At 41.7% G+C, this 24,985-nt stretch overlaps 1 protein-coding gene across 6 annotated transcripts in view; it reads left to right on the plus strand.

Moving 5' to 3' along the window:
* Positions 1-24,985, plus strand: part of SEC24B (SEC24 homolog B, COPII component) — a 55,406-nt gene that overhangs the window by 5,669 nt on the left and 24,752 nt on the right. Inside the window, exons 2-5 of one of the 6 annotated variants that reach the window (XM_073001821.2) lie at positions 1,504-1,625; positions 3,176-3,883; positions 17,939-18,100; positions 22,198-22,302. In XM_073001821.2, coding sequence (XP_072857922.1) covers positions 3,193-3,883; positions 17,939-18,100; positions 22,198-22,302 — 958 coding nt within the window. In that variant the 5' untranslated portion in view covers positions 1,504-1,625; positions 3,176-3,192. The remainder of the gene's footprint in view (positions 1-1,503; positions 1,626-3,175; positions 3,884-17,938; positions 18,101-22,197; positions 22,303-24,985) is intronic. The other 5 variants (XM_020808837.3, XM_078376573.1, XM_020808838.3 and 2 more) reach the window with 5 other exon arrangements.

Here is a 24,985-nt window from a genome sequence, read left to right on the forward strand (position 1 = left end):
ATCAGCATACATTGCCTGTTGTGCTGTGACTGTATATACTACCATTTCAGTGGTGACATCCTGATTGTAGGATATCTTCATTATGGAAATGAAGGCCCCTGTATTGTTGAGTTCAGCACAGTACCTAAAATATTTTTCACCTGTCCTTGTTGAGGTATAATCTGCCACTGAGAAAAAAATGGAGGTTGTGTGTGCAGTTTTATATTGTTAGTTTTATAATGTTTTAAATATATTTATATACATTTTTGTCAAGTAATGTACAGTATCATCTTGGACTACTTTTGGAAGAAGGTGGTATAAAGGGGATTAATAAACAAAAATATTCATAGAGTTGTGATGCTGTAACAGATACATAAAACCCCATCAGCTTATGTCTCTTATTCTGTGTACTACCGTACTTCGTTTATACAGTACTTTGCTCTTCAGCTGGCAAGGCTCAAAGAGTAGTTTAGAGATATATAAAATAAGTGAGTTTCTGAAAGGATCTTTTGCATAATTTTGATAGAAACATTGAGGCAGCAGGTTGTGCTCTTGTCCCCTTGTACTGGAGTTTTTTTTACTCTTCAGCAAGGTGTGGATATTTGTTAGTAATAAACAATGGAATCATGGCATAGAATCATACCTCATTTGCAGCTGTTGCAGTTATAGTTCAGCAGTATAGTAGTTGGGGGGAAAAGGGAAAAGTTTAGGGCTTTTCATATGCCTCAAAAATATTTTTAAATACTCAGATACGAATACTGCTGATACTTTACTAGCAGATCATTACTTCCATTAACTTCCTGTTAACTTGTCAGAGCATCTTTTACCAAGATCATCTACCCATGCCACCAAATCCTTTCAGGCAGTGCTCTTCAGGGTAGCCACCCCAAGGAAGTCAGTAAGTCATCAACAAGAAGACAGGCTTTCTCACCAGTTGCACCAGCTCTGTGGAACCAGCTTCTTGTTGAACTGCACCTGACCCCCACTTTTAAGAGTTTGCTGAAGATGCTTTTCTTCGGATTGTAACCTCAACTGAATTTTTCTTCAACCTTGTGCCCTGTCACTTTTCAAATGTTTATTTCACATTGTTTATGGTTTGATGTTACTTAATTTTGTTGGTTTGTTTATACTTTGATTTTATTGTTGCCATTGTAATGCCTTTGATTTTATTATGTTCTGAGCCACCCAGAATGCTGCTTTGCAGTAACACGGTAGTATATAAATGAATGAAATAAATAATAGCCTATAGCTTAAATTAATCTGAAGACTATTGAAAATCCCATCACATACTCTTCTGATTCTGGAGTAAGACTCATCCTTAGTTAAGCATCCTTGGCGTTCCTTTATCCATGTATTTGTTAAAATATGTAATACATTTCCCTTTCTTGTATGCTTATCCTTTAAACATCTAGCAAGCCTTGCTTTATTTGTCAGTTATGAAGTTTGAAGTCCAAAGACTTCCTTACTATAGATAAAATTACCATTTAAAAGCTATAACAGCTGTTTCTGATGTTTGTTTTACAGTTATGTTTGTTTCCTGCCTTTCTGGTGAGCATAAAGTGATGTCCATGGCTTTCCTCTGGCCTCATACTTTGTTCCCACAACAGCCCCGTGAAGTAGGCTAGACTAAGAGACACAGTTATCCAGTGAGTGTCATAGATTGGTGGGACTGAACTTGAATCTTTAAAATCCCAGTTCTGTATTTTAATCACTATACCATATGCCATATAAAACCGTATTGAGGGAAAAATTCATCAGTGAACTCAAAGTGAATGTCCTCATACTTGTCCTTTTCAACTTGATGTGATCTTCCCTTCCATTTCTTCTCATGAGCCTGTAAGGATGAAGTTCATCTTAAACTGTACAATATACTATTATTTAGATAATCAGTGTAAGTTTTGAAGATACAGAAATACCAGAAACTGGGAGAAATGCTCTAAATGAGTGTGTGAGAGAAAGAACTGAGTACCTTATCTCAGCTGATGTGTTATTGTTCAATTCTGGCTAAATGTGAAGTGGAATGGGCTGGGCTGGGATTAGATCATTTGAGATGGCTTGGACAAGTCTTCAGAAGTGGATTTGTCCATGGAAGCTCACATTAAAATGTAGCATTTAGTCTTTTAAGGTGCCATAACGTTATTCTCATCTTTTTTATATTTATTTTTGTTTTGTTTTTGCCTGACATACTGACACAAGAAGAGCTTCCTACAGTGAGGTAGTCACACTAGTGATCGAGACAGACCAATGCCTTGACCCAGTTTAACACAGTTTTGCTGTGTTCTTTGTTCTAAGCAGGAATAATTAGTATGTACACTCTGAGAATATGCTTTATAAAGGAATGTTAGCAATCTTACAGCCTGGTCCTAGTACGTACCCAGAGGTCACTGTCATGGCAAGGTGGCCCAGATTTACTAGCTAAACAAAACCGAACTGTGTTGAAATTAACTATTCAGTTGTATTTTAATTCACATTTTTAAATGTTTAACTTATGTTTTTTATTCTATTATTTTTAATATTGTGAGTCTCCTTCAGTCCCTTATCAGGAGAAAGGTGGCTTATTAAACAAACATTTTAGATGCATATAAATAAAATATACATAGAGAGTGTGTGTGGTTTTTGAAATACTGTATAAATATAAATTGGATGTCAGTGCAGATCTGTGAGGACAGGTATTATTTGAATATGGTAAGACTATGCTGTCAGAAGCGTGGTCACCTCATGCTGCTCTAGCTGTAGCTTTTGAATCAGCCTTAATGGTGAATAGAGTGCATTGCACTAATTCAGTCTCAGGGTTACCAGTACATTAATTACAAGAGCTGTGGTGGACATATTTCTGTTGTCTGTATAAATAGTGACATACTCATATGTGGTGTAAGATTTCATTAGAGTCGTTTCAACTCCTGTTAGTTAGAACAGCATATGTTATTGTAAAACTGTTTTTGGATATATATTTTTTGCCTGTCATGTGCTAGCACAGCCATGTTACTGAATACTAGGATAAATGTCTAACAAATGCATGTGTTGATCACTACTGCAGAGCATAAAAAAAGAACACCCTGAAATATAAAGTAGATTGTTGTGGCATGGTATTTTTTTAAAGAGAAAAGACACTTTCTGACAATGTGGTTTCGTGCTTTGCTTTTAAAGAGATAATTCAACTTTAATAAATTTTCCTCTCTTTTTGTTTTCTTTTCAGGACCAGCACAAAATCAAATGCAGTTCTTCTCTGGATATGGGTCACATCCTGAAAACTATAGTGCTCCCTCAGGACACTACTCCCAAGTGCCCAGTAAAGCTATCCCCTCACAGCTGGATAACCATTATAGTGCTGATTATTTTTCTGCTCACTACTCGGTACCAGCACAAAATGTTAACACATCTTCTGTGACTCCCAAGATGTTGAGCACACAGGGAGCACAGCACTTGTACAGTAGAGCACCTCATATTGCAGAATCATCTGGACCTCTCCAACCATTGATTTCTTCTGCATCCCAGTTACCTACCAGCATTTCTCAATCATATTCTTCATTTGGTAGTCCCTACAGTAATTCAGCCTTGCACTCTGCCAACTCTTCAGTTCCATCTCAGGGATTTGGTTCTTCATCTGGTCACTATACCATGCCTGTTTCTAGTACTGCTTATCCTAATGTTTCATATCCTTCTATGCCCATTGGTAGTCTTTATGGACAAGTGCCTACATTCCACAGTGTACCAGCTCTTGGACATTCAAAGGAAGTAAATGCTTACTTCAGTCAAAACAGAGTCCCACCTACAGGACAACAAACAGTTTCTTCAGGTAACAACTCTGCTTCATGGTCTGCTCCAGAACTCCAGTCAGCTCAAAAGAATCATAGTGGAAGCATTGCAGGATCCATGCCTCAAGAAAGCAACCCAGTGTGCACAGGTATTATATAGACAGCCAAAACAAATGTGATGGATAGTGCTGCAAATAGTTATGGATGAGGAGAGTTAAATCTGCTTCTAACAGTGCTCTGCTGTTCTAAGCACTTTTCTCCTTAGCTTGGTTTTTTACTTTTCTTTTAAAATACATATCCTTTATACAACTGAAATATAAGCCATATGTATTCATTAAGTGGTATAGGAATGTGTGGTTTGTGCAGCTATGAGTGCTGTTTAGGATATAATTACAGTAATGGGTTCAACTTTGTCTGGCACCATGTAATTCAGCTGTTTATTTAAAAGAACATAAGTAGAAATCCTTACAATTCTAATAAACAACATGGGTTGTTTATTAGAATACAAGTGTAGTATTATGTATTAAGTTTTCTGAAGTGCTGCATAAAGGAATATGAAGCCAGTTCAAAAACGTTAACTGTAACAAAATGATGGCATTACTGAAAGTTATTTCTTATTTTGTTGCAGCAGCAGAATAATAAGAGTATTGCTTTTTCAATCAAAATTTGGTTTTATGTTCATCTAATACCAGTTTGGTAATGCAAGTGAAGAAATACAGAACTATTCATCAGTAACAAAAAAGGATTGCAGCACATTGAAAACAGCCCAGAACCTAGGTGGATAATTTTGCTAACCAAAATCAGACCCAGAAAGTTGCAGTGTTTCCATGCACATCCTCAGCATCTATGTCAGAGCAATGTGTGTGTGGTGTGGAAGCCTAGGGAGAGAAGGAGAATGTCTTGTTGCAGAGCAGGAAATCACCTCTTCCTGCATCAGCTGACAGGACATCTTCCATTAGTGAAAATGTCCAGTGCAACTTCAGAAGTTCCATTGTGGCATTAGCTTTTGTAGACTGGCCACATCATGAAATACATTGGCCAAAATCCTGGTACTGTAGTTATGCTTCCAAGTATAAAGTAAATCTTGTAAATTTTGTAGGTGAGTTCCTCAACTTAAAAAAATCACTGTAGACATTACCTGCTTTGTACCGAGTTGCCCAAGTCTTAATTTAAGATAGCTTGCCTCCAGTAATTACACAATTTGCATTATGCTGGCATAAAATCCTGGTAGGATTCTGGCCATCAAGTATCATCTTCAGTTTGCGTGTGTGTTTAGTCGTTTAGTCGTGTCCGACTCTTCGTGACCCCATGGACCAGAGCACGCCAGGCCCTCCTGTCTTCTACTGCCTCCCGGAGTTGTGTCAGGTTCATGTTGGTTGCTTCGCAAACACTGTCCAGCCATCTCATCCTCGGTCGTCCCCTTCTCCTCTTGCCATCACACTTTCCCAACATCAGGGTCTTTTCCAGGGAGTCTTTTCTTCTCATTAGATGGCCAAAGTACTGGAGCCTCAGCTTCAGGATCTGTCCTTCCAGTGAGCACTCAGGGTTGATTTCCTTTAGAACTGATAGGTTTGTTCTCCTTGCAGTCCAGGGGATTCTCAAGAGCCTCCTCCAGCACCACAATTCAAAGGCATCAATTCTTCGGCGGTCTGCTTTCTTTATGGTCCAGCTCTCACTTCCATACATCACGACAGGAAAAACCATAGCTTTGACTATTTGGACTTTTGTTGGCAAGGTGATGTCTCTGCTTTTCAAGATGCTGTCCAGATTTGTCATCGCTTTCCTCCCAAGAAGAAGGCGCCTTTTAATTTCAGGGCTGCTGTCTCCATCTGCAGTGATCATGGAGCCCAGGAAGATAAAATTTGACACTGCCTCCATATCTTCCCCTTCTATTTCCCAGGAGGTGATGGGACCAGTGGCCATGATCTTAGTTTTTTTGATGTTGAGTTTCAGACCGTTTTTTGCACTCTCCTCTTTCACTCTCATTACAAGGTTCTTTAATTCCTCCTCACTTTCTGCCATCAGAGTGGTATCATCTGCATATCGGAGGTTGTTGATATTTCTTCCGGCAATCTTAATTCCGGCTTGGGTTTCTTCCAGTCCAGCCTTCCGCATGATGTATTCTGCATATAAGTTAAATAAGCTGGGGGACAATATACAGCCTTGCCGTACTCCTTTCCCAATTTTGAACCACTCAGTTGTTCCATGACCAGTTCTAACTGTTGCTTCCTGTCCCACATATAGGTTTCTCAGGAGACAGATAAAGTGGTCAGGCACTCCCATTTCTTTAAGAACTTGCCATAGTCTGCTGTGGTCCACACAGTCAAAGGCTTTCGCATAGTCAATGAAGCAGAAGTAGATATTTTTCTGGAACTCTCTGGCTTTCTCCATAATCCAGCGCAAGTTAGCAATTTGGTCTCGAGTTCCTCTGCCTCTTCGGAATCCAGCTTGTACTTCTGGGAGTTCTCGGTCCACATACTGCTGAAGCCTACCTTGTAGGATTTTGAGCATAACCTTGCTAGCGTGTGAAATGAGTGCAATTGTACGGTAGTTGGAGCATTCTTTGGCACTGCCTTTCTTTGGGATTGGGATGTAGACTGATCTTTTCCAATCCTCTGGCCACTGTTGAGTTTTCCAAACTTGCTGGCATATTGAATGTAGCACCTTAACAGCATCATCTTTCAAGATTTTAAATAGTTCAACTGGAATGCCATCACCTCCACTGGCCTTGTTGTTAGCCAGGCTTTCTAAGGCCCACTTGACTTCGCTCTCCAGGATGTCTGGCTCAAGGTCAGCAACTACATTGTCTGGGTTGTCCGGGATATCCACATCTTTCTGATATAATTCCTCTGTGTATTCTTGCCACCTCTTCTTGACGTCTTCTGCTTCTGTTAGGTCCCTCCCATTTTTGTCTTTTATCATGTTCATCTTTGCGCAAAATGTTCCTCTAATATGTCCAATTTTCCTGAACAGATCTCTGGTCTTTCCTTTTCTGTTATCTTCCTCTATTTCTTTGCATTGTTCATTTAAGAAGGCCCTCTTGTCTCTCCTTGCTATTCTTTGGAAGTCTGAATTCAAGTTTCTATAACTTTCCCTATCTCCCTTGCATTTTGCTTCCCTTCTCCTCTCTGCTATTTCTAAGGCCTCGTTGGACAGCCACTTTGCTTTCTTGCATTTCCTTTTCTTTGGGATGGTTTTCGTTGCTGCCTCCTGGACAATGTTACGAGCCTCTATCCAAAGTTCTTCAGGCACTCTGTCCACCAAATCTAGTTCCTTAAATCTGTTCTTTACTTCCACTGTGTATTCATAAGGGATTTGGTTTAGATTATACCTGAGTGGCCCAGTGGTTTTTCCTAATCTCTTCAGTCTAAGCTTGAATTTTGCTATGAGAAGCTGATGATCAGAACCGCAGTCAGCTCCAGGTCTTGTTTTTGCTGACTGTATAGAGCTTCTCCATCTTTGGCTGCAGAGAATATAATCAATCTGATTTCGATATTGCCCATCTGGTGATTTCCATGTATAGAGTCGCCTCTTGTGTTGTTGGAAAAGAGTGTTTGTGATGACTGTGACAACCCCAGACCTACTGGGATATGCCACAGTTTCACTAAGCTGCCACCAACCATTCCCTGTAAGGAGTCACACAGACCAGGAATGGATTTTTAACAAATAAAGGAATAAGGTTTATTTAAATAACACACAGGGAAAAATAAACTGATCAAGTGAATAAGATACAGTAACGTGGCTTAGTCTCAATCATACATACACCAGTTTGGTTCACACAGAACACCTTTCAATAAAGCACAGACCCTGAACCTATCAGTTCTGGCTACCCCTACAGACACCTGAACCTATCAGGTAGGTACTGACTGACACACAGTAGTACCCTGTCTGACACACAGACTCCCACACCAGCTTCTTCTCTCAGCTCTCCTCCAGCTTCTCCTTCTCCACACAAACTCCACATATATATACAATACAGCCCCTCCTCCTGATGTCCCGCCTTCCACTCCCCATAGGATGGAACTTTCCCTCCAACCCATGACAGACAGGTAACATCAGTGCTGTATGTAACACCTCCCCTCTTTATAAGTTGTTTTGTAGGGGGAAAGCTAAAGTGCTTTTCTCCAAAAAACAACCTGGATCCAAAACATACAAAAACAGTTATACATTAACATACAATCCCATACTTACTCTAGGATAAACATATCAATTAGGCATTTAAACATTTACCATTTACAATACATCAAGTTACCTTTATTCATACAAACCAAACATGTTTAATAAACAAGTACATTTAACTTTTTGGTCACCAAAATATATACATAGTCCATGTTCCTTCCGCCGTCTTCATTCTTCAGGTCTTCTTGACAAGGCGTCAGCAACACAGTTCACTGACCCTCTGACCACCTTCACTTCAAAGTCATAGTCTTGCAGGTTTAAAGCCCACCTCATAAGTTTACTATTGTGGGATTTCATTGTCTTTAACCATTGCAGTGGTGAATGGTCAGTGCACAGAACAAAATGTCTTCCCCAGATGTAAGGCTTGGCCTTCTGGATCGCGTAGACTATGGCCAGGCACTCCTTTTCCACGGTTGCCAAATGTCTCTCACCTTTCTGGAGTTTCCTACTCAGGTAGGACACTGGATGCTGGTCACCATTCTCATCCTCCTGGCAAAGAACTGCTCCTACCCCGCTGTTAGACGCATCGGTGTAGATGATGAACTCCCGGTCGAAGTCTGGAGCACGCAGCACTGGATAGTTGATGAGGGCCTCCTTCAACCTCTGGAACGCCTCCTCACAGTCGCTGGTCCACGGGATGCGGTCATCAGTCTTCTTCCTCGTCAAATCGGTCAGCGGAGTCGCTATCTCGCTAAACCTCGGGATGAACTTCCTGTAGTAGCCCACCAACCCAAGAAATGATTTGACCTTTTTCTTGGTGTTGGGTCTAGGCCAATCACGAACTGCTTCTATCTTGGCCTCTAGGGGTTTTATCACTCCTCCCCCTACCATGTGACCCAAGTATTTTATTTCTGGGCTACCCAGCTGCAGTTTGTTCTCTTTGCAGAGCCTAGGCCAAAGCACTTCCTCCCCTGGGTTAAAGTGCCTCTCCCTGGCTTTCTGGTCATCCCAAGCTTTCTTTCTGACCTTTTGAGCTTGCAGGGTCTCCGCTGCTAGCTCTAGGTTTCTCTTTAGGTCATTCCTTAAAGAGTCTCTATAGGTCACAACATCTTGTGGGTCATCCTGGGTGATCTGCTCCCAATTTTGTTTGATCAAATCAAGGGGCCCTTTCACCCTTCTCCCAAACAAGAGTTCAAACGGACTGAACCCGGTACTGGCTTGTGGCACTGATCGATAAGCAAACAAAAGGGATTGCAGCTTCTGGTCCCAATTGTTTGGATTCTCTGCCAAGTAAGCCCTAATCATGCGCATCAGAGTCCCATTGAACTTCTCCGTTAACCCATTACTTTCAGGGTGATAGGCAGTGGTTTCCTTGTGTTTAATTCCACAGATTTGCCATAACCGTTTCATGAGCTTCGATGTAAACGATGCGCCCAAATCTGTGATTATTTCTGAGGCGAATCCCATCCTGGACATATACCCCACCAAGGCATCTGCCACTGTGTTAGTTTCAATGTTAGACAAGGGAATGGCTTCAGGGTACCTCGTGGCATGGTCCACAATGGTGAGAATGAACCTGTTCCCCCTCTTTGTGGCCTTGGGCAAAGGTCCCACAATATCCACCCCTATGCATTTGAACGGAGTGTCAATCACAGGCAAAGGGCACAACTTTGCTTTGGTCCTGTCACGGTTATTCCCCTGCCTCTGACACACGTCACATTGTTTACAGAACTCCTTGATCTGCTTCCCTATTTCAGGCCAGTAAAAATTCTGTGTAATTCTCTGTTGTGTTTTGTTCACCCCTAAGTGCGCAGCAAACATGTCAGAGTGCCCCCTTTTTAAGATCATGGGGCGATACTTTTCAGGTACCACTATCTGACTTCTGATCCCATCTCCCCCTTTTGAGATATTCCTCAGGGTCTCTCTATATAAAATCCCCTTTTTCTCTCGAAATCTCACTGGGGTTTCAGGTGTTAGCTGGGCGTCTGTCACCTGTTCAAAACACTTTTGGAGAGTGGCGTCTGCCTTTTGCTCTTGGCCAAATCGGCTGTCTGTGGTTAAGGTTTCCACCACAGCTTCGGAACTCCCCTCTGCTTCCGTCTCGGGCTCATCAGTACCCCCCTGAACCGTCCCCGTGGTAGCTTGTGAACGTGTAATCACTAGCACCCGTTTCACATGTTCAGCCAGGTCATTTCCCACGAGCACGGCTGCTGGCAGAGTCGATGAAATCGCTAGCCGCCAAACTCCCCTCCAGCCTTGAAAGTTCACAGGTACCTCCGCTACTGGCAGCGAGATCACCTGTCCCTCAATCCCTGCCACCTTCATGCTCTCATTCGGGATTATATACTCCCTAGGAATAATATCTGGATGGCACAGGGTCACCTGGGAACAAGTATCCCTCAGCCCCCTATACTGATGGTCAAGTATTCCTACGTCCACCCCTGCTGTTTCAAACAACTGCGAATCTGTTCTCACTAGCAAGCAGCGCTTGACCTCCACAAGAGGACCATTTTCCCCAGCCTGATCAGCAGATGTAACTGTTCCAGATTGAGTAGCCATGGCAACAGGCTCCCTCAGTGACAAGGAGCTTTGCTCTTTCTGGACACAGAACACAGCTTTTGGCTTGGTTCCACTCAAATCATGAGGCACATTTCCTTTTAGCTGCTTTAATTTCTCACACTCTGAGATTAGATGGCCCTTTCCTTGACAGAAATAACATTTTCTGCTGTATTTTGAGTCTTTCTCATCCTGTTTTGGTTTTCCCTCCAAAATCTGAGGTCTTTGTTTCATGTCTGAGGGCTTCCCTTCACCATGGGCCCCTCCCACTTGCTGGTTTTTTCCTGGTCCCTGAGAGTACTTGCTGTAGGTTTCTTTAGGTTTACCTATAGATTTCCCCTCACCTAAGGGCTTTCTTATTTGGGAAATAAAATCTGCGATCTCGGCCGCCTCTGCCACAGATTTCGGTTTCCTTTCCCTCACCTGGAACTTCAGTTCCCCATGCAGGACTGAATAAAACTGTTCCAGCGCTATCAGGTCTTTGAGCTGCTGGTAGGTCTCTGTCCCCTCCTGCGACAGCCATTTCTCTAGCAGCCTCACCAGTTGGGCCCCCACTTGGGTAAAAGTCTGCTCTGGTTTCTTGGTGAGTGACCTGAATCTCTGCCTCAGCTGTTCCGCATTTATCCCATGTCTGGCAAACACCAGTTTTTTAAACTCTGCAAAATCTTTCAGCAATTCCTCTGGCATCTCCGCATAGACTTCTGCCAGGCTGCCACTGATTAAAGATCGCATGATGGTCATCTTCTCAGTTTCCCTCACTGAGAAGTCCACAAACGCTCTTTCCACTAGGGAAAAGAACACCTCAGGGCAATCTCCCTTGTGGTATACAGGGAATTTCTTCAGGTCAGTTTTAGACAACTGGCCCCCCTCAGAATCCCTATTGTTATTATTATTCGGGTTCATCAATTCCAATTTTCTTAACTCAAACGCCATTTTCTCTCTCTGCAATCTTTCTTCTCTTTCCATTCTCTCTATTTCGAATTGTCTTTGCCTTTCCCTTTCCTCCCTTCTTTCTCTCTCTAATCTTTCCTCCATTTCCCTCACCCTCAGTTCATGCTGTTGGGCTATGAGCATTTTCCTGAGTTCTGGGTTCTGTTCTGCCGTGCTGTCATCCTGCACTGAGCCAAATTCATCCTCAGAACCTTGGTCCACCTGGGGTTCCCTCACTTCACCCATTTCTGCCATTTGGCTTCGAGTCAAGGGCATAATCCCCCCCCAGAACAGGCTGCTTTCAAAAGTCAAGCCTCAAAATAAAGCGACCACTTTTTTTTTCTCTTTTGCCTCAGAACCAGCCTTCTATAGATTGCTGCTGTTCTTCAGCACTAACTTGCAACTGTTGCCAGCCAGAGTCCACCCCCCCTCTGCTAGGCCTCTCAGCAGACAAGCTAGATCACTGCTACTTTACCCAGTTTTGCCTCAGCTTTTTTCCCGCCAAAACAGGTTGCCTCAGAGCTCCCTAATCTAGTCCCCAATCTGAGGTGGCACGTTCTTCCACTAGCATACCTCCCCGTGAGGTAAGCCTAGAAGATTACCTACGCGCTCTCAGATTGTCCCTGACTAGACCCCCCCTTGCTCTGGGCACACTTGCCAAGGCTTTGCTGGACCACTGGACAACTGGACCAGTCGTATCCCACACGCTGGACACCAATCAATGTGACAACCCCAGACCTACTGGGATATGCCACAGTTTCACTAAGCTGCCACCAACCATTCCCTGTAAGGAGTCACACAGACCAGGAATGGATTTTTAACAAATAAAGGAATAAGGTTTATTTAAATAACACACAGGGAAAAATAAACTGATCAAGTGAATAAGATACAGTAACGTGGCTTAGTCTCAATCATACATACACCAGTTTGGTTCACACAGAACACCTTTCAATAAAGCACAGACCCTGAACCTATCAGTTCTGGCTACCCCTACAGACACCTGAACCTATCAGGTAGGTACTGACTGACACACAGTAGTACCCTGTCTGACACACAGACTCCCACACCAGCTTCTTCTCTCAGCTCTCCTCCAGCTTCTCCTTCTCCACACAAACTCCACATATATATACAGTACAGCCCCTCCTCCTGATGTCCCGCCTTCCACTCCCCATAGGATGGAACTTTCCCTCCAACCCATGACAGACAGGTAACATCAGTGCTGTATGTAACAATGACCAGCTTATTCTCTTGACAAAACTCTATTAGCCTTTGTCCTGCTTCGTTCTGAACTCCAAGGCCAAACTTCCCTGTTGTTCCTTTTATCTCTTGGCTCCCTACTTTAGCATTCCAGTCCCCTAGAATGAGAAGAACATCTTTCTTTGGTGTCAGTTCTAGAAGGTGTTGTAAATCTTCATAGAATTGTTCAATTTCAGTCTCCTCAGCAATGCTGGTTGGTGCATAAACTTGGATTATTGTGATGTTGAATGGTCGGCCTTGGATTCGTATTGACATCATTCTATCATTTTTGAGATTGTATCCCATTACAGCTTTTCCCACTCTTTTGTTGACTATGAGGGCTACTCCATTCCTTCTACGGGATTCTTGTCCACAATAGTAGATATGATAATCATCTGAGCTGAATTCGCCCATTCCTGTCCATTTTAGTTCACTGATGCCCAGGATGTCGATGTTTATTCTTGCCATCTCCTGTTTGACCACCTCCAGCTTCCCAATGTTCATAGATCTTACATTCCAGGTTCCTATGCAGTATTTTTCTTTGCAGCATTGGATTTTCCTTTCACTTCCAGGCACGTCCACAGCTGAGCGTCCTTTCGGCTTTGGCCCAACCACTTCATTAGCTCTGGAGCTACTTGTACTTGTCCTCCGCTCTTCCTCAGTAGCATGTTGGACGCCTTCCGACCTGAGGGGCCCATCTTCCAGCGTCATATCTTTTAGCCTTTTGTTTCTGATCATGGGGCGTTCTTGGCAAAGATACTGGAGTGGCTTGCCATTTCCTACTCCAGGTGGATTGCGTTTAGTCGGAACTCTCCACTATGTCCTGTCCGTCTTGGGTGTCCCTGCACGGCATAGCCCATAGTTTCTCTGAGTTACTCAAGCCCCTTCGCCACGACAAGGCAGCAATCCATGAAGAAGCTTGCACATGGATATATTTATGTGTATGCAGATACAAGCAACATTATGCATTGTGATGTCAAATGATCATCATTGTTCAAAAAAGGAAATTCAAAGGAAGGCTCTGACATTAAATTGCTAAATTACTTTTTTTTTAAAAAAGCCACCTTTTTCATCAAGTGAATTTGAGGCATAATGCATATAGGTGCCATTCCTTTGTATATTATGCCCTGTTTTTGCATTGTAGACAAGGTTCACAGCTTATTTTCTTTTCAGTTGTTGCTGTTGTTGAGGTGTAAGCATAAACTTAGAGCAATATTTAATTAATCAGGTGACAAAGCAGTGTCTCACAAGATTCAACCTCATTTTGAAAAATATGAAATAGCATGCCTAGAAACAATCCTCCAAATGTATGCTTCTCACCAAATTTCTGAAATAACTTATTGTCAAAACCATAATGATCTTGCTTTAAAGACACTCCACAATGTAAGAACCATCAGAGAAGATCCTGTTTCCAGTACATACCAGTTGATGACCTTCATAGGGCTTTGGAACAAGTCTTCCGATGTCTTAGCAGAACATGCAGGGAGGAGAGTATAGAATTTATTGGCAATTTCATTCTGTTATTTGAGCAAAACTTTAGTTTTTCTTTTCTGCTGCAGGTGTCAGAATAGTTAGGAAAACTACATTATCGTTTTATTTACTGTTGTGAATGGTCAGTGCCATTTTCTTATATTATTTAAATTTTAATAGAATTGGCACAGACTATAGTCAATTACAGTATGTCAATGCTTGCGCCATCAGTGCACAGTGGAAAGAAAGCAAAGGAAAAGTATAAAGTTAAGTATGTTATAAATGGGTGCAACTGTTATTGACACAGCTCACAGAAGATGAGGAGGATGACAATAATGGTGATGACAACAGCATCATCAGCCACAACAATATGAACAACACCTGAGAAATACTGATGGAAAGCATGATAGTAATTCACCATGGACATGGCTAAAATGCCTTTGGAACTACAACAGAAGGTATCTCTGGACTAGATCAGATGGAAAGCTCTTCAGTCACTCTAGATTGAGAGCAAAGACCAAAGTCCAGCTGAAATGCATGCGGGACTTCCTCTTCACCGATGATGCAGCCATTGTTTCCCACTCTGCTGAAGATCTCCAACAACTCATGAATCATTTTAGCAAGGCCTGCCAAGACTTTGGACTAACAGTCAGCCTGAAGAAAACACAAGTCATGAGCCAGGACATGGACTCATCTCCCTCTATAACCATCTCCACGCAAGAATTGGAGATTGTTCATGAATTTGTGTACCTTGGCTCAACGATCTCTGACACTCTCTCCCTAGATGTTGAGCTGGATAAACACATTGGCAAAGCAGCTACCATGTTCTCAAGACTCACAAAGAGAGTATGGCTCAATAAGAAGCTGACAGCATACTCCAAGATCCAGGTCTATAGAGTATTGTGTCCTGAGCACACTCCTGTACTGCAGTTGAGTCCTGGTCCCTTTCTGCGCGGTAGGAGAGGAAGCTGAACACATTCCATATGCGTTGTCTCCGACGCATTTTTGGTATCACCTGGCAGGACAAAGTTCCATGTAGAGTAGTCCTAGATCGAGCTGGAATTTTTAGCATGTATACATTACTGAAACAGCGACATCTTGCTGAATGGGTATGTTGTGAGAATGTTATGCTGTTGACAGAACAATGTGGAACATTAATACAGATGTCTAAGAGTTTAGATGCTGGGGCTGAAATTTTTGGTACTGAATGACTGAACTGCTGTGATGCCACTGGGAAGCAGAACAGATTTTGGTTGCCATTGGCTGAGCTGTTCAGATCCTAGAAAAAGATGGGAAAGAAAGAAAGACCTAGGCAACCAGTGGGACTTGAAGAACCATGGATTTCAGAAGGCAGAATCTATGCGCTTGGGAACATTCTGCCTAGCAGTTGAGCCATGTTATGCTGGCTTGGGTATGTTGTGAGAATGGCTGGTGGTTGGATTCCAAAAGATCTCCTGTATGGAGAATTAGTGCAGGGAAATCGCCCCAGAGGGAGACCACAGCTGCGATAAAAGGATATCTCCAAGCGTGATCTGAAGCCTTTGGGAATGGACCTCAACAGATGGGACACCTCTGACATCTGAGCGTTCAGCCTGGAGGCAGGCAGTGCATCACGACCTCTCCCAATTTGAAGAGACCCTTGTCCAGCAGGCTGAGGCAAAGAGACTGTCAAGAAAGCAGCAAAATCAGGAGCTGAGTGGGGTACAGATTGTATTTGTCTTCAGTGTGGAAGGGAGTGTCACTCTCATATTAGCCTTCTCAGCCACACTAGACACTGTTCCAAGTCCTCCATACAGAGCACGCTACCATAGTGTCTCGAGACTGAAGAATGCCTAATCTAATCTAAAAAAGAAACCGAAGGCTTGATTTTTGCTGCATGAGAACAAGCACTCCAAACCAATATGATGAAAGCTGAAATTCAAGGAATTAGTGCTAAAAGTAAATGTCAACTCTGCCAAGAAAAAGATGAAACTGCGTCACACCTCATCTGTAAATGTCCAAAGATCGCACGAAAGACATGCTAGAATGGCAAAATTGGTACACTGGTCATTATGCAAAAAATATAACTTGCCAGCCTCCAAAATCCCATGGAAACATCAGGTTGAGAAGGTGTCAGAAAATGAGGAAGTCAAGATCTTGTGGGATTTCCAGAACCAAACTGAGAGACATTTTCAGCATAACCCACTAGACATAGGAGTGATAGAATGAAGAAATGTCTGGATCATTGACATTGTAGTTACAGGGGATGCCAAAGTTGAAAATAAAGAATTGGAAAAATTAACAAAGTTCAGATACATGGCAATCGAAACATCTTGCCTCAGGAAGAAACACACTTCAGTGGTCCCTGTAGTTAATGGGGCTTTGGGAACAATATCAAGAAACTTCACACGGTACTATAAACGTTTGCAGATCTCAGGAATCAGACCACATCCGAGCTACAAAAAATGACAATATTAGGAACAGCATACATACTGCGCTGATATTTAACAGATAGTTAGTTTTTTGGTTAAAACTTGTATCTGTTATATGATGTCAGTCAATGTTTTCATAATGTTGACTGTGCCTGGAATTTTTAAAATACTACTGCTGCTGCTACTACTACTACTACTAATAATAATAATAACAACAGTAGACATGGTCTGGGGGGGGTGGGGTATAAATTTAAATAAATAAATAAATAAATAAATAAATAAATAAATAAATAAACAAACAAGCTGAAAAATAATCCACGCCCACACACAGCGCTAGCCCCATCTGAACGTGTGATGGGGTTGGGGTAAAAAACCCACACACAGCGAGCCCTATCTGAACAGGCAATGGGGCTGGAGGGAAAATAACCCACCACACAATGGTGGCTGGGGAAAAAATGGAGGAAAAAACCCACACACACAGCCAGCCCCATCCGAACACACAATCGGTTTGGGAAAAAGTAACCCCACACACAAAGCCAGCCCTATCTGAACGTGCGATGGGGCTGGGGGAAAAATAACCTACCCACCCCTACACAGCCAGCCCCCTCTGAATGCACGACGGGGCTGGGGAAAAAAACATACAAAAATACCAAAAAAATCACAACACAGAAATTTATGTGACCACTCTAGGCAGCTTACAAACATACCGTAACCTCCCCCCCAAACCCAAACCCATCCTGCAAAACAAAGTAAATGTACTTACTCAGGAGCAGAAAGCAGCTCCAGGCAGTCTGAAGCCTCCTCCAACACATTCACTCTAACCGTTGGGGTGAAAGAGCTACAAAGAAGCAGGCTCTTCGCCTACCAACGGTTAGCAAATTTGAATTCCCCACCTCTTTTCCCTGCCTTTTTCCAGTCGCAACTTGAAGCTCCAGCCAGAAGTCAGAGCAAAATTTTGCAGCCAGAGCTGATCACATCTCGAAGGGTTCCTAAGTCGGGACGTTCGTAAGTTGAGGCACCACTGTACAATGATTTCTCAGTTTTGTCAGTTGGTGACTTATCTCTGTGGTCTGTCCCAAGGCTGCCTCCCAAAAGGCAGCCAGAAGAGCATATTGGCTCCTGCAGCTGGACTTACAAGGCAGCTGAGTAGTTAAATGGATCAATCAGCCAAGCACAAACAGAGAGTCTTTCTGTCACCCCTTCAATAGATGCAAAACACCATCCTATAGTAAGTTGACTAAGTGTTCATGAGTTTTTCTTTCTCTCTTTATTTTTGCCAACTAAGGATTATACTTCATGCATCTGCAGACTTTGGTGTAGGAAATGTAGATTTCAGTTCAAGAACCCTTATGTCTTTAAAACTGTTGGTTTTAAAGGTGTTACAGGATTTAGTTGTTGCGGCATGCCAATACAGCTGAGAAAACTATTAATCAGTGTCAGCATTGCCATATTATGTGTATGCCCACTTGTTTGGCATTTCAGGGTCACTGCATCCTGTAAACCAGAATGTTCTGCCTGTGAAACCTGCCCTGGGAATTTCTTCAGCTGTGACTTCTTCAATTAGGACACCTGCCACAGAGAAAACCACAAAGCCCACCATATCATCTTCTGTTACACAGCCATCCGATCCCTTGCTACATGAAGGTATTAAAATATGAAGACAAGTAAAACTCTGTGCATTTTGAAACTACCATAGGAGTTTGAATGTAATGACTTGTAAGGGTTTTATTTGTGTCAGGTTTTGTGTAGACATCTGTATCAATAGAAGTAATAACTAGGTGTTTATTTTGACTCTGAAATGGCTTTTGTATAATTAGCATTTTAATTTTATAAAGTCTTGGTTGAAGTGTTTTAGTTGACTCATATTTTATAGGTTCATGGGCAAACATGCTTGTGAAATCATGTTATCTTTTCTGAGTTGTCAGTTAAAGATGGCCACTGATTCTCTTTGTTTATTTAGATAGAGTTACATCTAGGAGAACATACTGGCTGAAATCCTGTTCCATAAGTTACACTGCATATGGCTGATGTGATTTTTCAGGGGGAAAAAAATCTGATCCCTCTAAAGGTTCTGAGACTGCTACAGAGTTCCTTTCATTGTGGGAAAACTGTTGAGAGTCATGAGACGGGTGGGGGCAGGGGAGGGTGTTTCTAATTTCCAAAAATTACTGCTGCCACTGTAGCCTTAATGGTAGTGGCAAATTTTGGAAATGAAAGACTCCTGCATTCTGTCTTGAGTCTCCAACAGTTTCCCCAAGGAAAAAAAAGATTCCATGGGTATTTCAAGACTTTTAGGATGAATTCAAAGTGTTTGGTTCTAAAATAATTGTTGCCACTGATGATGTCATCTGCCAAACATGGTGTAGCTGCAAAAACAGGATGTCAGCCTCTGTGTCCAAGTATGATTGTAGGAGTCAGAATCAAGCTGCAAAAGTAGCCTTGTGTAAATTCAGCAATGGGTTACAGAGGTTTATAATAAAAGATACAGTGGTACCTCGCTAGACGATGACCTCGTAAAACGACAAATCCACATGACAATGAGGTTTTGCGATCACTATAGCGATTTGCAAAACAGTGATTCCAGTGGGCGATTTTCACTGGACGATGTTTGGGTCTGTGCCTCGCAAACCGTTTCTTGCAAGACAACGATTTTGGCACGGATCGGCGCTTCACAAAATGGGTATTTTCGGGACTGATGTTTCGCAGGGCAGCCATTTTAACAGCTGATCGGGGCTTCACGAAATGGCTTCCCTATGTGCGATCTTTGCAAAACGACGATGATTTTTCCCCATTGGAGTGCATTGAACAGGTTTCAATGCATTCCAATGGGGAAAGGGTTTTCGCAAGACGATGTTTTCACAAGACAGCAATTTCTATGGAACGGATTATCACCGTCATGCGGGGCACTACTGCAGTCAGCAGTCAATAACTTTGTTTGAGAGTGGGTTACCTCCAAGGGTCAGCCATAAAGTACTGGTCTTCTTTGGCAGAGTACAGTGTCCAGATTCACGTTGCATATTGCATACTATACTGCATCCTATAATCGGGGGTTTGTGATCAATGTTCCAGTTGTGACTACTTTTGAGAAATGTTCCAGTTCTGACATTGACAAATGCCTAAGAAAAAGGTATTTCGGCTTGAAGGAGTAACTACCAAGAATTTACTAGACAAGTCCTTACAGTCAGCTTTGTCCATAACTGATGAAGTGAAGAAGATAGATATTGGAGACTGTGATGGTGCTGAAGGGTGGGATAGTCTTGTAGATACAGTGTATTGTGTGAAGTCATTAAGCTATTTTTAAAACACTGCATTAATTAGATGTAAAGCCATAATGCAGCAAGCAGCACTATTGGAGTATTTCTATAATGTACTCATCTTGGCTTTCTTCATAGATATCAGTTATAACATTTATATATTTTGTGCTCTCTTCCCAAAGATACCCAAGATGGGCCTGCCTCATTATAGTAGCTTGGTTGTGAGATCCCTCTGATACATCTGGTGCTACAGGTTTGAGGCACAGAGCAGGAGATATAAAATACCTCTGGCTAGATCCCTAGATCTTCCAGCTTACCAAATCTATTCAAGGTTTCAAACCTCAATAGTTTTGAGAAGTGAAGAAATCAGGAGAGAACTAAGGATTCCATTTCTAGTATTGACTTTTAAGTGCCAGATTCCATGTTTAAATGTATAAATACAGTGGTGCCTCACTTAGCGATGTTAATCTGTGCAGAAAAAATCGCTGCTAAGCGGTAACATCGCTAAGTGAAAATAAAAAGCCCATAGAAACGCATTAAAGCGCAATTAATGCATTCCTATGGGCTTAAAACTCATGTTTAAGCGAAGCTCCTCCATAGCGCCGCCATTTTCGGTGCCTCTAAAGCGAGGAATCCGTGTCTGAAAACAGCAGGCAGCCATTTTGTTTACCTGGCAGCCATTTTGAAACCGCCGATCAGCTGGCCGAAAATGGGGGCTTTGCGATGATCGCTTCCCTGCGATCATCGCAAAGCGAAATTTCCCCATAGGGACCATCGTAAAGCAATTGCTTTTGAGATCGCAAAAACAGCATCTCAAAGTGATTTCGTCGCTCAACGGAGCGATCGCTATGTGAGGCGCCACTGTACAGTACAAGTGGTTTCACAAATTAGGTTTTAGAACCATCCCCATTGGATGGGGATATGCTTAATATACAGAACCATCCATCCGCAACTGCCACAGCAGTTGATAGTAGTCATGGGATATTCATATTCATCTCCCAGGTGGGACGAATATGAATTTCAGCACCAGGCTATTTGGGCCTTTCCCCCAGAACTGGTAGGTCCACATACTGCTTGCTGTGCAGCATGTGCGGCTGGTGTTGTTTGCAATCCAGCTGGTGCTTCCCTACCTCCTTGCACAACAGACCACTCAGCAGCTGAGTGGGGAGACTCTTCATCCCACCCCTTCACTGGAGTGGTTGGCTGTGCAAGGAGGGAAGCTCCAGCCAGGCTACTTCCGTGATTGGTGCATCACGAACAATGACAACCGTGTATGCCATGTAGTGAGCGGTAATACTTGGCAAATCAATATGCTTTTAGCTTTAATGAATATCCATCTTTCCTCTTCCTCCTCTTAATACTTTCCAGCCTTATTTTGGACCAGTAGGTTAGTTCTGAGTGACTTTAGTAAACAGATCTGAGAAACTTGAAGATGTTAATGATCTTCATGTCACTGAGGTAGTAACTGAAAAAAATTAATTGCCATTTCCTCTTTATTTTCATAGTCATATTTTAGTAGAAGCCTCACTGTGTTGGGTGGTAAACTAGCTCCCTTTTATCAGCTTGATTGTTTGTATGTTCATTCGGAATCTGATCTCAATGAGGCACATCGGAGTAAGCACAATTAAACTGTCAGAGGATTGTGATGTTAACCCTGTCTACTTGCATTGCCTTTGCATATGTTACTTACATGTATAGCCATGTTCAGTAATGATATGTTTAGTTTTATCAGAAATTTGCATATCCTGTTTGGGCCAGGTTTTTGCAAAAAACAGTTTCTTCTGTTCAAGCTCATTTTATGATGCTTTTTTTTGCAAAGAAGTCACACCTTTACACTACAACAAATGCTTTGCTTCTGGTTTGTATATATAAATATAAAGTTAACTCATTAGCCTCTGGTAGACAAGCAAAGCCAGCAGGAAACTACATCACAAAAATCTTTCTGTACTAAGGAATTAATCTACTCATCCCTATATCTCTTTCTGCAAATTCTTGAATGTGTGGACTTCAAGCTGAGTGTGCTTCAATAGCCAGGGGCAAGGATACTAACTTTTCAGAGAGGAAGAGAGAAATGCTTGCTCTAAGCTTTTGTGCCAAAGGGAGAGGGATGCTGGGGTGAGGGATGCTGGCTATTCTTCAAAGGGTAAAAATTGACTTTATGGGATATAAAATTATCCCAAAGTACAGACAGTGATTATTTCACAACTTAGCCTGAAGATTAAATCTATAGGACTTTTAAAAAACTCTGGGTGAGAAACTGTGTTCTAATCCTACTAAATTTCTTTACCATTAATAATTAATCAAGCCACAGCATTAAAGTTGCTTGCTAAATGTCTGTAAAGAGAACTTTTCTAGTCTGACCTCTCATGTTAGGATATCCTTTGCGATGCTTGGTTTTGGTGTTGCTTTTAATGCTTTGATTTGTGCTTTCAGTTTCACACTTTTCTTGTGTGTCTGATTCTTGTGTTTGTGCTTTCCACTTCACAGGCATGCAGTATGGTGGATATGTTAATAACCAAGCTAGCTCTCCAGGAACTCCCTTGTCATCAAGTTCAGATGATGAGGAAGAGGATGAGGAGGATGAGGAAGCAGGTCTGCTTTAGCTTTGCACTAGCATTTCTCACTTTTCATAGTCAGATTTCCATCACTGTTTCATTATTTTAATAATGCTATATATAGTGAATTACCCTGACCTTGGAACAGTCTGGATAAACAAAGGCAGACGTTATGGTTAAAATTATGAGAGAAAAGATTGTCACGATTTTTAGTACATGGTAATGTTGACAGGTAAAAAATTATCCTAGTGATCATCCTTGGTCCTTGAGAAACCTAAACAGTGGCACAGTTTCCCATTTACTGTTGATATGTTTCAGGCATTGATGTTGTAGATAAGAGAATACAAAATAAATAAATACCTTTTGAAGCCAATCACTGTGAAAATTTGCCCCTTTCATCTTACAGCATAGTCAAATTTAGATATGTGAAAAACTACATTCATGTTAACATAATGGCAATTAAATGTTATGTGATTCTTTTCCTGTTGCCACAGTGTATATGCAAGACAGAGATAATTCCAGTTTCTGTAAATTTAAGGTGACCAGGATTTTTCTTTTCTTTTGAAAACTGTCTGGAACTGCTAGAACAATGTCAGAATATTGGGAATATCAGAATGACAATTTTCAATACTACTGGATGCGGTTAAACTTCCTCTGAAAGCACAGGTTCACATCTTAGGGGTGCTCCAGGATTCATCTCTGAACCTACATGCCCAGGTTCAGCAGTGGCCAGGATTGCATTTGCACAGTTAAAACTAGTGTACCAGCTGCACTCTTTTCTTGAAAGGTCTGATCTGGCCACAGTGACACATGCCCTATTTACATCTCAGCTGGATTGCTGTAATGCACTCTTCATGGGGCTGGCCCTTGAAAAGTGTTTGGAAGCTTCAGCAGATCCAAAACACCACAGCCACATTGCTAATTCTAGGTTCTTACAGAGAACATATACTGTAACTCCCTTGTCACAACAGTTCCACTGGCTGCCAATCTGTTTCCGGGCACAATTCAAAAGTGCTGGTTTTAACCTATAAAGCCCTAGATATCTTGGGTCCAAGCTATCTAAAAGACCTCATCTCTGTTTATGAGCCTGTCTGAGTGTTAAGATAATGAGGCCTTTCTCTTGGTGGGGTCATGGGAGAGGGCCTTCTCTGTCTTTGCTCCCAGACACTGGAACTACCAGAAGCTAAGCTGGCCCCATTTTTCCTGTCCTTCTGCAAGCAGGCAAAAGCCTTTCTTTTCAGGCAGGATTTTTCTTAGTGACTGGCAACCTGAGAAGGTTTTTTTAAATGGATTGTTGTGCTCTGTTGTTTTCAAATATGTTTTTAGTATTGATTTTATTGACAATTTTTATACAAAACCATGTTTCGCTGAAAATCAGATAGGGTTTTATATTATTTTTGCTCCAAAAATGCATTAGAGGTTATTTTCAGGGGATGTTTTATTTTTCATGTACAACAATCTACATTTATTCAAATACATTCATGTCATCTTCTGGTTGCTGCACAATCTTGGAGGGCGGGGTTTCACTTAACTGGGGCTTATTTTTGGTGTAGGGCTTATATTTCGAGCACCCTGAAATATCATACTAGGCCTTATTTTCAGGTTAGATCTTATTTTGGGGGAAACAGGGTAGTTGTTTAATTATTTTTTAATATTTGTATACTCACTATTTTTAGCTTTTAAATACAGTGGTGCCTCACTTGACGATGTTAATTCGTTCCAGCGAAATTGCTGTAGAGCAAAAACGTCGTAAAGCGAAATAAAAAAGCCCATTGAAATGCATTGAAACCCGTTCAATGCATTCCAGTGAGCTGAAAACTCACAGTCCAGTGAAGCTCCTCCATAGGGTCGCCCATTTGCGGGTGCCTGTATAGCAAAAAATGGCTCCTAAAAACAGCAGGAAGCCATTTTGTACACCTGGTGGCCAATTTGAAACCTGACGATCAGCTGTTTTTAGATCGATGTAATGCGAAAATCGGTTCCCGAGGCAGGGAGCCGATCATCGTGAAGCGGATTTTTCCCATTTAAACCATCGTTTTGCGATCGCTTTTGCGATCGTCAAGCAATTTCTTCGTTAAGCGAGGCAATCGTTAAATGAGGCACCACTGTATTGTCTTTTAACTCTTTTAAGCTGCCTTGAGTCCTTTTAAGGAGAAAGACAGGGTAAAGAGATTATATAAAATATAATTTGTTAAACTGCTGTGTATTTGTGTGTGTAGTGTGCCTCTGGGTAATTTGTGGGGTTGCCAATTATTATTTGAATGTGTCTTTAAGAATATGTTAACATCTTTTTTACTACAAGTGTTGAATATAAATATTTCAAATTGTATTTCTCCTACATTAATGGATGTAAACACATTCTTCATTCTAGCAGAGTAAAAATGAAGTTTTCTCCTGTTATTAACTCCGTTCTATTTTCTTGTTACCTGAAGTGTCACCATAATACAGCATTCTTAGCATTGCATGTTAATATGTTTTGAAAAGTTCTTCTAGAGAGATGAAAAATGTGTTATTTTGTTTAGCTTGTACAGTTGTTCTAACTCTGTACAATCCATTTAAAGCAGATTAAAAGCTTGATGCTAATTATGGTTTCCAAGGGCTTAGTTAGAGGTATTTGGTCTCCTAAGCATAGTAGACAGAAGACTTCAAGACTGTCAGGAAATCACATTCTATATGCTTTTGGTCATAGTGTTACAATAATCTAGTGTGGATAAAAATCA

This window comes from Pogona vitticeps, chromosome 5 (genome assembly GCF_051106095.1).
Source record: "Pogona vitticeps strain Pit_001003342236 chromosome 5, PviZW2.1, whole genome shotgun sequence".
Classification (NCBI taxonomy): domain Eukaryota; kingdom Metazoa; phylum Chordata; class Lepidosauria; order Squamata; family Agamidae; genus Pogona; species Pogona vitticeps.